The sequence below is a fragment of the Sinohyriopsis cumingii genome, chromosome 3 (genome assembly GCF_028554795.1).
Source record: "Sinohyriopsis cumingii isolate HCF-2022 chromosome 3, ASM2855479v2, whole genome shotgun sequence".
Lineage (NCBI taxonomy): Eukaryota > Metazoa > Mollusca > Bivalvia > Unionida > Unionidae > Sinohyriopsis > Sinohyriopsis cumingii.
Genome location: NC_142963.1, coordinates 27,284,252 through 27,298,668, shown reverse-complemented (window position 1 = coordinate 27,298,668; position 14,417 = coordinate 27,284,252). Strand labels below are relative to the sequence as shown.

The window sequence follows — 14,417 nt, the reverse complement described above, 5'->3', positions numbered from 1 at the left end:
CAAGATGCTGGAACAAGTTTATTAATTGAACTGTGTTGCTGTGCAACATTTTCATTGTTTGCTAGATGCAAGATCTACCGAATAGTTTATAATGGTTTACATTATAGACACGAGGATTACGGATTAAAAGATTATTCACTTCTAAAACAGCTGCCCCAAACGCAAGATCTGGATCTGTAGTCACTTGCCCATTTTTAACACTTTACAGTGAGTGCACTGCATCGTTCTTTTTAACCGTTTATGACTGCCTTTGATCGTGTTTCTACAGCATCTCTGCTGGTACCGAATTCTTCCTAGGAGATATATTTATACTTGATCAAGGTTTCTTCAATTCCTTCTGTTCAAGCATTCTACTAATAATTAATAATATTGATTTCTAGAGTAATGTTCGTGATTATTGGATATAAAACATACAATTTCTCAACATAGCAGAACTTCAAATAAAGAATGCTAATTATGCATCGGGAAATAAATGAGGGTTTAACTGGTGTATATTATCATTGAAGGTATTTTTATACAAGGTTCTAACAAATACCTACGTTAAAAACAAGTACATGATTCATATAAATATATAAAGTATGTTTTGATGCAAGACACTTAACTAATGTCTGCATTGCTGACAATTACATGTTGCATACACTTGTTTATGGCATGTTTTGATGTAATACACTTAGCAAACCCGCATTTCAAACAAGTACATGAAATGTACAATTCAATTTAAATTTACATTTGTGGGACAAGATCATGTAATCTATAAGTTAATCACGAAGTATATGAACATGGCTAAATAACCGTGTCCGTATGAATCGTGGACACCGGTGCACAACGCATGCAAAATAGATCCTTGTCTTAAACAGTAACAAAAATTTGGCACTCTATGCATCAATTATTTACCTAACTTGAACAATAAAAAGAAATACGACTACCTTAAACTAAACTCTCTGATTTCAATACTGTCCGGCAAAACGTTTTAAAATTCAAAATGGATGCAAAAACGACTGGAATTACATCAAAGAACTTACAAAATCTGCAAGCTCTAGTTTATGTTCATTGACATTTGAATTTCCCCAATAGCACGTGACGCAAGCTGAGATACCAGTTCTATATTTAAGTTCAATATTTGGTCCACTTAACACTAACTAATTACAGTTAAGGAAATGTCAGCCATGATGTACGATGGAGATCTCCTAGATGACTGTCATTTTTTTCTTCTCGCGTGCGTGTCTCTCTCTCTCTCTCTTTCTTTATATATATATATATATATATATATATATATATAGAGAGAGAGAGAGAGAGAGAGAGAGAGAGAGAGATACTCGTAAATTACATGGATATACTGGCAAATCAATGGTTGTGCTTAAAAGTTAGTTCATGAACATTTAAGATTTTCTTTAAATACTGATACGTTGTCAGTACCATTACTTCAAAAGCAACAATACCCCGTCTATCGTATACAAAATGAAATTTAAACTATTTTAAATCAAAATTAAAATGTCATTTTTGTGACGTTTTAAGTGCATGTGTGCTTTTTTAAATGGTCCAATATATAAACGAAAATGAATTTAATTTTGAATTACATTTTTGCTTAAATGATCGAGTGTTTGTCAAAATTGATGCATGCGATTAAAATGTAGTCTTGCTCAGACCATAGGGTAGTGGATGAGTCCATATAAGACACGATTTTTCACTCTTAATTAATAGACATGTTGCAAAATAGTACCTAGGCTATTAGATAACATTGTGTTATTACGAGATAGTACTTAGATTATTAGATAACACTGCGTTATTATGAGAGAGTACCTAGGTTAGATAACATTGTGTTATTACGAGTACCTAGGCTATTGGATAGCATTGTGTTATTACGAGATAGTACCTAGGCTATTAGATATCACTGCGTTATTTAAAGGTAGTATCTATGCTTGTTTTTTATACTGAGGATTTGCTTTTTATATTGATTCCAGAGGCGGCGTTAGAAGTACGCGGGGCCTAGGGCCGACCATGACCACGCGGGGACAGAGTATCGGTATCTCGATTGGTATGCTACTGCAAACACTGATTATGTCTAGACTAGATCAACTTTTGCGATTCGGCGCACGAATGTACTTTTTTAATTATTCATTTAAAAAAATCCCGTTTGTGGACAACGGGTTTTTTAATCGAAATAATATGACGACAATGTCTTTGGCCTAATAAACTGATTATTATTGTCATTTTTCAAATAACACGAAGACACGAATTAAGAACAATAGTTTGCATGCATTACGTGCGGCCTGTATCAGCGTTTCTAATTTACCGGAGAATATAGCTTGACAAACTCATAAGGACGACCTTAGGCCTGAAGCGCGGGGCCCCCGCAAGAGCGGGGCCTGGGGCGGTCGCCCCACTTGCCACCCACAAACGCCGTTCATGATTGATTCACAGATAATTATGGATGCACAGGTCATAAACACTTTGATAAAATTATGTTTTAGATTAAATGTTTAAAATATATATATCAGAACTTTTCGGCTATTCGTACATGTACATATAAATGTGCTCCAAAACACAGTGAAGTACAAACAAGGCTCACTCAAAGAAAGTGTCACAACTGTCCAAAATGACTTTCCAGTATTTCAAGAAGACCACGTCTTTCAGACTGCTGAGTGTTGAAACAATATTTTTGTAACAATCAATCTTCAAACTAACTCTTTGTGGCAACCAAACAGATGCAAGATAGGCATAATTTTTCTTTTATGAGTAAATACCTTTAAATCTTGGTGAAACCTCATGTTGCCATGACCATCATTTTGAAGAGTCAGTGAAAATATTGTCAATATTATTCATTGTGGCAGTCAAATCTGAGGTCAGATCAGCACCATTGTCATTCAGGAGCAACAAGATAACATAATTAACTCCATCCCCATCTAGCTGTGGTCATCACTTCATCAAAAGTAGTGATAAGAAGATTTGGTGACCATGTTGAAGGTCAGATCTGTATCATTTTCATTCAGTACCAAACAGATCTCTTTCAGTGAAAACCCCATGTCGATATGAATGTATTAAGCAGGTGTAGTAATGAAAGGATTTTCATGTGGACCACTTGGAGGACACTGGATGTCTGATGTACAACATATTTAGTTGGGACCAGTCAGATTTTGTAAAACGTCTTCAAGTACAAAATAAATTCTGAGAATGTTTCCTCAATTACTTTGCAGCAGTTTTTGAGATGTTATTTGATGGTGTTCCTATTTTTATGTATTGGTGATGGATCTGAATCAACTGCATAACTCGGAAGGCCTTTACCCAAAGATGCCCTGTGATATGTTTGACTGAAACTGGTCTGGCAATTTCTGAGATAAACTGAAATAGTAACTGCAGAAATGAAAAAGGTCTACAATGAAACTTTCATGCTTGAGATACACCAGCAAATCGTAACTTTTTTTTATGATTCTCCTTATAATTCAAGTTAATAAATATCCTAAGAATGTTTATTCATTATTCTTAATGGCTAATAATAATAAAAATGGCCAAAGTCTGATGATCATCTCATATCTTGCTGTAAAGAAGCTTCACAGAAAATTAGATTCCAACCCAAGATAAGGGTAGCAGGCTTTAAAATATAATCATGCAACATGCATTTTCTGTATTGTAATTTGCACAACATCCAATAACTTTGATTGAAAGAATGATAACAAGTGACTATTGACAGGGGGGAGGGTATGCTCTCTAGAAATTTTGGTTAAGGTATGTGGTCTAGAACAAAAGTTATTATACAAAATCCACTTTTCTTCTTTCAGTGGCCTTGACCTTTAAATCCCCAAATCAATATTTCTTTCTTACCCACTGTGCAAGTCATTCACACACTTTGGTGAAGATAACATTATCGAACTGGAATTTGTGCAAAAAGAAATCATTTTTCTCCTTTAAATAGCAAATACCTTAGACCCCCAAATTGAAAGGCTTCATTCTTACCACAGATACATGATACTGTATCCATAAAGTTTGATCAGATCTGAGATGAACAACCAAAGTTACTGTGCAGAAACTATTTTTGTCAGTTTCCTTGACCTTGAACCTTTTATATGCAAATCAACACTTTTCATTAACCTAGATGGAATCTATCCATAAAGCTCTGTCCAGGTCTGTAATGTAGACCTAATGTCAATTTGCAGAAATTTTAAACAGTTCTATTCCACTGACCTTGACCACTACAGCAAAAAAAAAAAAGTGGTTTATTTCTTAACCTAAATATAAGCCATCCACAAAGTTTGGCAAAGGTGTGTCCAATGGAAATTAGGTAGTTGTGTGGAAACAACTTTAATGAACAGATGAATAGACAGGACTATAGCATATAACACTCCACAAAAAGGCAGGTGTACAAACGAGAGAAGACAGATGCTTTATCACAAAATTTATTAATGTCTCTAAAAGTATTCCTCTTGAATCATATGCTATACTAATTACACTCTGCCTTATCAAACCCCGCCATACCATATAAAGCTTTATCATATGCCCAGACCCTCCACAATGGAAGAATATATTATCCAAAGCAATATCTAAGTGGAAAAGTCCCACCATTGTTGGAGATTTCCTTCGATGGATATGCAATATGGCATGTGCTTAGAAGAAATACAAGTGAACTGATTCGTGCTTTTTCAAGTTTCTAAGCCTTGAAGAACATACATGTACAAAAGTAGAATAATCATTAGATATAATCAGGATTGATCTGCTTACATGAATACCCAGCAGATATACACTTTTAAATGTGTTGTTAACAAATGAGACCTTGGTAAAAAGTTCCTGCCTTGCTGTTCATTTGTAAATATATACCTTTAGAATTGGCATTTTTCATTTTAAAAGTTTTCTATTGAAATAAGACTCCTAAGTATATGGTGAACATTTTATGAAATCTGGACTTAGAATGTAGAAGTTCTTAAGAGTTGAACTTGTGTGTATGATAAATTAAACCCTTTCCATCTCCTCTACTAAGTTGGGCATGTATTTATATGGCCACAAAACTATAATATTTTATACTGTTGTTAGTTACAAAATAGGAGAGCTTATGAATGCCATTTTTTTTAAAACTTTGATCACTGACATCCTCTCATCAGCAATAGATCATTAAACCCTTTCGTCAATGACAGAATTGCATGAAATCAAGTATCCAGGGCTGTATATTATTGCTTAGAAATCTGTATATTTCTGCCATCAAAAATATTTATCCTCATCTTCATGTCATGTTTCACGTTCTTTCCTCGATATTAACAAGTATATACACCACTTACCTTGATCTGTTGACATACTGCCACCCCCCCACCCCTAAAAACGTATCTAAATCCAAACTTTCATAATTTAAATATACCAACACAAGTATTAAGATGATGAAAGTTTTCTGATTGGCCAGATATATTCATATGAAATAAGAAAAGGAGAAATCTACAATTCCTCCTTGAACCTTTACACGAGACATTTAAAATAAATACTAATAAACAAAACTTGCTATAGGGAAAAATGTTGAAAAGTGGCATGCATGTTCAGTGAGCAGCCACATGAAACCAAAACATGCTATTCAATATTCTACATTAAGTTTTTTGGGGGCACTAAATTGTTAACAAACAAAACTACATTATGTGGTTTGTTCAGAGCTGATTGAAAGAATTAATCTGATATGCTCTAGGGTATATCCATACATATTGGCAATCAATATCAAATTAATTCTTTCTGTGACCATGAACAAAAATGTTGTTTTACATTTAATACATAACCCCTCTTTCACACTTAACACCCCTTCTGCTTAACAGTGTGAATCCAATACAAAACAAATTGTGATTTATTAAAGTTCCATTTGGTGTGTCAAAAACTATCCATGCACCTAAACAGTTGCAATCTGAGTCTGCAATACATAACTACGGATTGAACATTTGTATCAACTGCCAGATCAACCAAGTAACATTAAATGGGTATGTAATAAAATAATTAACACCTGACCTTCCAAACAATTTGCACAATACATACACTTTGTACACAGCATCAAAACCCCAGATAGTGACAATTTGAAAATCAAGATCTTATAATTTATTAAACAGTAGATTGGGTCTAATCTGCTTTAAATTAACAATTAAAAAAAAGAAATAAAAAAAGAAACTGTACACTGTAACTGAAAAAATCAATATGGAGAAAATGATTTTTTCCTACTCTTTGTGGTAAGTGACAGCACGAACAAAAAGTGAATGGGCTTTAAATATAGCTACTAGTACTAGAGTTGCAGCACTTGAAAGATTTTACATGAAATCCCTACCCTTATCTACAATATCAAGGAGGTGTTGTGGTGGCTCAGTAGTTATAGGATCAAACTCATAAGGGGCTATGTATGATTCCAACCAATAGAACAGCCCTGTATTTGCTGTCATGGTGTCACCTTGGGCAAGGCTCTTTACTCCACTTGCCATGTTAGATATAATCTTCACTATATTGCTGTGCCATAACACACCAAATCAAAATAATTGATCTCAATAGATCTGTCATATATCACAACTCAAAGTACAGTTCCTAAGCAGGGAAAACACGAATATGAAATCAGGCTTACTGTTCAGACATGCTTTAATTCTTAACTAGCATTGTTAAGGCAGGCTACTTTTCAGACTCGAAAACCATTGTAAATATAAACAGGACTGTCATACAATTTGTCTGAAAATTACACAGCATTACTTATTAACATCTTTTACTAAAGTTCACATCTGTAAATGATTCATTACCTCTGGCAAGGGACAAGTCGGTCTAACACTAGTAAACAAAATGAATTCACTTAATGGTATGCTGATTCAAGAAATATGATGTATTTTTTTGTTCATGTCTCAGTGGTAGAAAAAGAAAAATTAGCATTAATTTACAATCAGCATAACATACAAAAAATATTTTTCTCTTTGGTAGATATTACAAGTGAATTTTTTCATGTACTATTTATTCATTAGACAGTGAAATAGTAAACGGTAAATATAGTTATGTTTGACATCCTTTCAAAAAAATATAGTGCACAAGTGTACATTAGTTTAGGATATAATGGTAACAAAATCATGACAAAATGTTCAACAGGTTACAGACAATTTATCAAAGATGTGACAAGTACTGATTTAACTGGTTTCACATAAAAACATGTATCACTCCGTGGAAGTTTCATCTCCATTGTCTTGGCATAATTATGTTTGTATTGCAAAGATAAAGTAAAAATGAAGATAATAAATTGTATTTCCATTGTGTCCATTAAAAGATTGATATAACTATATCATTTGGATTGATTCCATATGACAAGATGGATGCAATTCCTACATTTCTAGTTCTTTATAGGAAATAGTCTGGTGTTCGTCTTGTCACATGAGGCTCTCCTCTTCTGGGTGCAGGATCAAACTGTAAGCTGTAAATGAAAATATAATGAGGTTAGAGGAACCATACTTTTTTTCTTCAAGTGGCAAAGGAGATTAATGATAACTGTAGATCTCTGGTGACAGCCCCAAATTCAGTGATTTCTCATTTGACTCAAACTCTATGATTTATGCTTGGTTCAAAAAGTATCAATTTATTTCAGATTTGTGTGCAATTTAAATGTTGCAAAACTGCAATAAAGAGGTATTAAAATTTTATCTATTAGATATTCAAATTTATCTGTTAATTCAATGGTATCAAAATACCACACAACACTGCAATTACTTCGGGGGGGGGGGGGGGATTTCTTTGCATTTAAACCTTACCCTCTCATTTCCAATATTATCACTTTAGCAGCTCTATGTGGATAAGAGATTGCAATGCTCTGGTAAGAAATGACCTAATTAGTGTGCAAAAACTTTGACCCAAGCTTAAATTTTACGTCTTAATTTTTTTTATTACTTGAAAGATTATCTCAAGAACAATGTTGCTATTTTCAATTTAAAAAAAGGTCAGGGTCATATTTCAAGGTCAAAAACATTTTTATGCAAAAACTTTTTCTTTTAATCAGTGCCCTTAACCTTTATCTGTCTTACCCTAAAATTAATTGACTTCTTTCTTCCTTAAAGTGAAGGTCAGCAAGTTAAGAAAGGGAAAATGAATACAGGAGGGATTTAATGAAGAAATAAAGATAGCACTTGAAAATACAATGCCCATAGACTGAAAATCTAATCAGATCATTTATTTTTGAATACCAATATGTCACCTAAATTTTATTTTTCTACCTTTTGTACTTTGTGCCTTTCAGTAAATATTAAAAAGCTGATGTAATGGCATGGAATCTAATCAGGTCATTTGTATGTTTATGTTTATTTTGTTCACTCCTGTGGCATGAATATTGTCTGCAATCAAGCATCTCATTCACATTATTTATATATATATATATATATATATATATATATACACACACACACACACACAAATACAATGCTGTCTGGCATTTCTGTGCACATAAGTTTTACATCTCCCATATTAAGTGTGTGTGTGTGATTTAGATTTTTAATGTAGCTTTAAATGTTTTTAGTCATACTGCTATGATGTCTGCAGTGTGGCAGTTTATAGTGATGTCTAGCACTGGGGCATCATGCCCAGACATGTAGCATGACATCCCACCCAGTCACATTATCCTGACACCAAGCTGACCAGTCTTAACACTAACCTCTTAATGTGAGCACCAAGTGAGGTAGCTGTAAGTACCCTTTTTCTAAGTCTCTGATATGACTCGGCCGGGGATCGAACCCATGACCTCCCTCATCCGAGACGGACGCTCTAACCACTAAGCCACTGGAGCGATCTCTCCCATACTGAGGCAAAACGCTTAAGGAATCCAACTGATTGATGAAAATAAAATACTGCAATGCTTACCATTTGAAAAGAGACAATTGTCATCAGAATATTTTGTTCAAAATTATATTAATTTTGGCCACACAGGATACCCCCCCTGCACCCCCCCACCCCCCGTGTTTTCATGACTTGCAATATGTTGGCCTATTCTGTGCACTGCTTTGAAAAGATGTAATGTGTATTCATTGGGCTAGAGAAATGAAATACATTACTTTCAACTGTTTCTGTCAGCATTTCAGTCTATGTCAGGTTTATAGCTAGTTCTACAAAATTCAACGTAACAATGCCAATAAATGACAAGAGATATTAAGCAAACTAAACCGATCTTAGTAAATTAGTAAATTTCAACATTTTTTTTTAAAGCTACTGTGTGGAAGAGAAACAATAATGAACAGATATGTTTACATCTTGTTTATGGGGAAGAATTACAAAAGAATGTAGAAACAAACTATATGCCGGGGAATTTCTTGAGAAAACTGTTCTAGCGGCAAGTTGACACACTGGGTAGCTGATGATATTGTATGTGTGGGACAACTTGCAAAACTGGAAACTTGGATTAAGATGCAGAATTTTTTAAGGTATACATTTCCATCATTTATATAATGTATTTATATGTATGATTCTAAGAGATATATAGTAAATAGGATTTTCTGGGTTACAGGTTTAAGAAGCTTATGGAGTGGATCTTCATGCTGACATTCAGAAATCATATTTTCATATGCCTTTCGAGTCAAAACGTGGGATTTTGTACATTCTATGAATATCACTTTTCTTAAAGTATGATCGTTCTTTCTTGACATAAAATGGATTTTTTACCCAGAACAGTATGTGATCCAATGTTTACAGAAAGGACATATCACTGTACAGAATTACCCGACATGCAGATTTGGCCGACATGGTGGCATATGTATATCATATTGGGACCAAGGAGGTGATGCACAATACTTGTATCTACTGTGTATTATGCACTACCAAACAGCAGTGGTAAAATGCATGAATGACATGAAAACAACAGACAATCTCCAAATGGTTCCTTGCATTTCAAAGCTGGTTTGTGTTCATTGCAATCTATAAACACTACAGTTAAGAATGCTCTTAGTGAAATGTTCTTATTAAATAATAACAATTCAACTACACTAAACCTGGAGTTGTACCTGCTTATATGCAGGGTTTGGTAGATTAGATGATATTTTGGCAGGATACACAGTTCAGTGACATAAATTCAATGTGATTGCAGAACTGCTTGCCAAGCCTTTAAATTCTGAAAATTTTAAACCCTTTTTCTGACTATATCTGATCTTTATTTAAACATAGCTGTGTTTTGTATTCAACAGTATGCATACTCTTTGTAAATCTAAAATCAACATGTAATGAGCAGTCACTTTTTGGATTACAGCCCTTCTCTGTGCAATCAATTTTCATTTTGAAAATGGTAAATGACAAGTTGTAGACTCAAGGAACATACATATCCTTTCAGAATAAAGGAGTCTGTTGTTTATCATCCATTGTATGGTTTTGCAATAGAGCGTGTCAGTAATATAGTTGGCAGGGCCAGCATCATGTGCAAAATAAATGAAAGCTCACTTCATCCGACTGCTTCATTTAAGATTTGGTCAAATTCTGATTAGCAGTTTTTGAGAAGTCATCTGAAATTATTTTATTTTTTTTAGTAACAAGCCATATTGACTGATGGATTGGAATCCATCTCACAAAATATGTAAGGCCCTGATACTAGAATGATCCCCCAAAACTCATGTGGTCAATCAGCTTTTGAGAAGTTGTGAATAACTGAATGGACAATGGATGAAGGACCATACCAAAGAAAAGCGCAAGCCATACTGAAGAAAGAAGAATAATTAGAAAGGCATTTTGTTATTTAAATAACATAAGCAACAGAATTAAAAAAAACATTTCGTTTACATAATACTTACAATGAGTACTTGAGAGCATCATCCAGTTCCATGATGGCTGCTTGGTTTCCACAACGATAGCAGTAATTAGGAGCACTGAAAATTGTCACTACATTTCTATCATGACACCAATTGTAGCCCTGAAAGCAGAAGATAATTTCATTTGCTACAAGAAAAACTGCTTTAATAATTTCAGTCTTGTAGTTGTTTTACAACTAAAACTTCCCCCAAAAGCGTCATTTTTAAACAAATGCTGTAAAAACAGATATTTATCATTAATTATCTGTTATATGTGAGATTAGAAGTAACCCTTTGCTGCACCTCTGTTTCTTTAACGAGTTTTTTCTTTCTAAATGAACATGTCACTAGCCACTAAGCATGTCACACACAAGACATACACATACTTCCAAACCAAACCAATTATACATATAAAAATGTTTCGCTTTCTCAACTTGTCAACAAAAACAGTTTATCTTTTCATTTCATTCATCAGCTTTATGACACAATTTTGTGGTAATATTTAAAATATCAGTCCACCATCCAGATTATTAAGATAAATTGGTGCACTACCTCCATGACCAGCTGATGGGCTCTTGATACAAGTGTCAGACCATTGCTGTGGTTAAAGGTCTCTGAAATGTCCTGACCAAATGTGTAGCCTGCTCCACGTGGAGAAATGCCCCAGCCTCCTCTGTCATCAGGGTCTGACCATAACAAGTCACACATTGGACCCTGCAGGTGAACAAAAAATCATTACAACTTTTGAAAAATGACTACAATGATATATTAGGTATGACACTAATTGATAGATGACAGATGTACAATCCTAAAACTCAAAAAATATTTAAAAGTTAAAGTTTTCTAAAATAGTTTTAGAAATGCTGAATATTTTACTGACCCAAGTTAATTCTGGCATTTATATATGCAATATTTTAAGCTCAATTCCATCGGCCATTTTGAAGTTAACAAAAAGAATTGGAATCAAATATCATGTCACAGATGAAGAATAGAGCATGGAAAGCACAAGTTCAAAATTAAAGACAGAGGTATACCAAATTTGATCACCATCAATGAAGTCCGTTTTGAAATTGTTTGGCACAAATGAGAAATTAATATAGTTTATAGTTTACTTATCCATGACATCATTTTGAGGTTTTTTTGTGAAAACCCTCATGTCATAACGATTATCCATTCAAGAAGCATTAGTAACAACAGGATTTTTAAAATGTGGCATCAATATTGGATGTATGATTGGCACTACACCTCTCCCTCGATAACTCACGCACAACGGGGTCCATAAACATAGACCGCACTATAAGCGAGGCGCGAGTTACCAAGGGACCTCCAAAAATTGAAAAAAAAAATCGCTCTGACATCGAGAAAACCGTAAGGGTTGGGTGGGTGGGTGGGGAGCGGCGTTACGGAAGTGGGCTGTTTAATGACTGAATCCTCATTTTACAATCACGTCGATAATAATTTTTAATAATGCACTTTTCCTAATGAAGTTGTTCATTATTCTGTTTAAATAACATTTTTTTCTCTCAACATATCCAACATATGAAAGATCATTCCAACTGGTTTGAACAACCATCACGTGTACGCGAAAAATATGTGTATTACATCACTGCTTTATGTTTTCTTGATGAGTCTGGTTCCCGTAGTGGTACTTAATAGTATCTTGCCAAATCGGTAGGCAGCAATAGCATGATTTTCAAGATGGCCAACGTGGTGACATACTGGATTTAAAATCTAAAACATTTTCACTTAGGACCAAATAGAGATCATAAGAAGTCTTTTAGCAAACTCCATGTTGATATCACCATCCATTCAGGAGTGGCAGCAATAACAGGATTTTCAAGATGGCTGCCATATTCATTTAGGACCAAAGAGATCATAAGAAGTGTTTAGGTGGCACTCACCAGATAATATGTACTTTTGAGAGAGTGACGTATGTAAGGTGAAGTAGTTCGCATTTAAAACATGCACAGTGGAGAGAATGCTTGCATACCTCTATGCTACATTAATGTAATGTGGATGATATTTCTTTTGGATATTGTACTTTTGGAACTTTTACATGATTTAAGCACACTGCTAACTAAAATGACTGCTCCCTTGTGTTAAAAAATCAGTCTGAATTAGTCTAAAGTACACTATACATAGCAGCTATTAAAATAGGGAAAATGAATTTTGCCAGACAAGACAATACCAGCTTCTGAAAGTGCAATGAATGAATTACCAAATATATAAAATGTAAAAATTATCGGCTCTCTTTTATACAAGTGACCTCTGAAGTTCAGGAAGTGAAAATGACCAAGTAGAGCTAGCATTTTTTTGAAAGGTGCACATTTGAAGTAAGGCCAAGCTGTATACTCTATAACCCATAGTACACCCATCAATCATACACCAAAATAAAGGGAATTAAAGGTTTTTTGCATTATACCTAAGATATACAAGGTCTTTTTTAAATAGCCAGTATAACCAGTGAGGAAAGCCGGGGACATTCTTTTTCTTTAAAATCCTAACCCTATGCAAAATGCGAAACTGTATAGCGCCACCTTAAGCAAAAACTCCATGCTAATACATCCATCCATTCAGGAGTAATAGCAGTAAGAAGATTTTCAAGAGAGTTGCTGTGGTGCCTATATTGGATGTGCGAGCAGCACCCTTTTCATTTAGGAACAACTAGACAGTGTGCATGTGTTTCAAGGTACTCTTCCAAGTAGTTTAAGAGGAGATGTGATACCAAATGGATGACAGACAAAAGACTATCCCAAACGCTCTTGTTCTATTAACAATAGAGCTAATCATACAATTCTTTATGTACATTATTGTACGATAGGTAAATTCCACACAAAGGTCAGAAGTCTTCATCAGACACGAGGCTTAATTGATGTTTAAATATACTTTAGTGTTCAAAGGACTGTGGCTGAAATCGCTATGGTAATGGGAATATGCAGCATCTGAAATGTGTGTACTTCATACAGCTTGTGCAATGATTCAGGTGTACAGAATAAAAAAACTGAAGTCCATTCTTATCCAAAGATTAATAATAAAAAAAACATAATTAAAATAGTCCTGGATTCAATTTTGATGCATAATGTATTTTTCCTGAAGATGTATTAACAAGGACACATGAATACACACTTTTATATATATATATATATATATATATATATATATATATATATATATATATATATATATATATATATATATGTGTGTGTGTGTGTGTGTGTGATGTCAATTGTCATTTTTACTTAAGTTTGGCAAAAGACACTGTAACGCAGGCTAGGTCAATCATTTAGATACAGACAGTTTTTAGGACACTCAACTTCACCACTGCTTGTTTTAGTGAATCTTTATCTTAATTACAATGATGACGGAAATTGTAATGGTTTTGCTTCTATGCTTGCGGTAGGTCATACAGTTTGAGAGTCAGCAAAGAGGTCATGTATCAAGTAAGATAGAACTATCCCATACTGGTGTTCTGCACTGGAAAACAAAATCATATACAGAGCAATCTGAGAAAATTTTCATAATTGTTTTTATGTTAAAGTAAATGACAGTTGAAATCGTATGAAAAAAAATTTACTCCATCAAAGACAACAATCTGCTAAAAAGTAGAAGATAGACACTGCCTGCATGTTGTTCCCATCCCTGAACTTTATTCCAAATCTTACAAATGTGGGATCAAGTTCTACTGCA

At 34.1% G+C, this 14,417-nt stretch overlaps 1 protein-coding gene across 1 annotated transcript in view; it reads right to left on the bottom strand.

Moving 5' to 3' along the window:
- Nucleotides 1-4,377: 4,377 nt before the first annotated feature.
- LOC149802591 (serine/threonine-protein phosphatase 2A catalytic subunit beta isoform) overlaps nucleotides 4,378-14,417 on the bottom strand; it is a 29,668-nt gene continuing 19,628 nt past the window's right edge. Inside the window, exons 5-7 of the mRNA XM_089951869.1 lie at nucleotides 11,283-11,444; nucleotides 10,734-10,852; nucleotides 4,378-7,390 (exon numbers count right to left, since the gene is read on the bottom strand). Of these exons, the coding sequence (XP_089807995.1) occupies nucleotides 7,318-7,390; nucleotides 10,734-10,852; nucleotides 11,283-11,444 (354 nt within the window). The 3' untranslated portion in view covers nucleotides 4,378-7,317. The remainder of the gene's footprint in view (nucleotides 7,391-10,733; nucleotides 10,853-11,282; nucleotides 11,445-14,417) is intronic.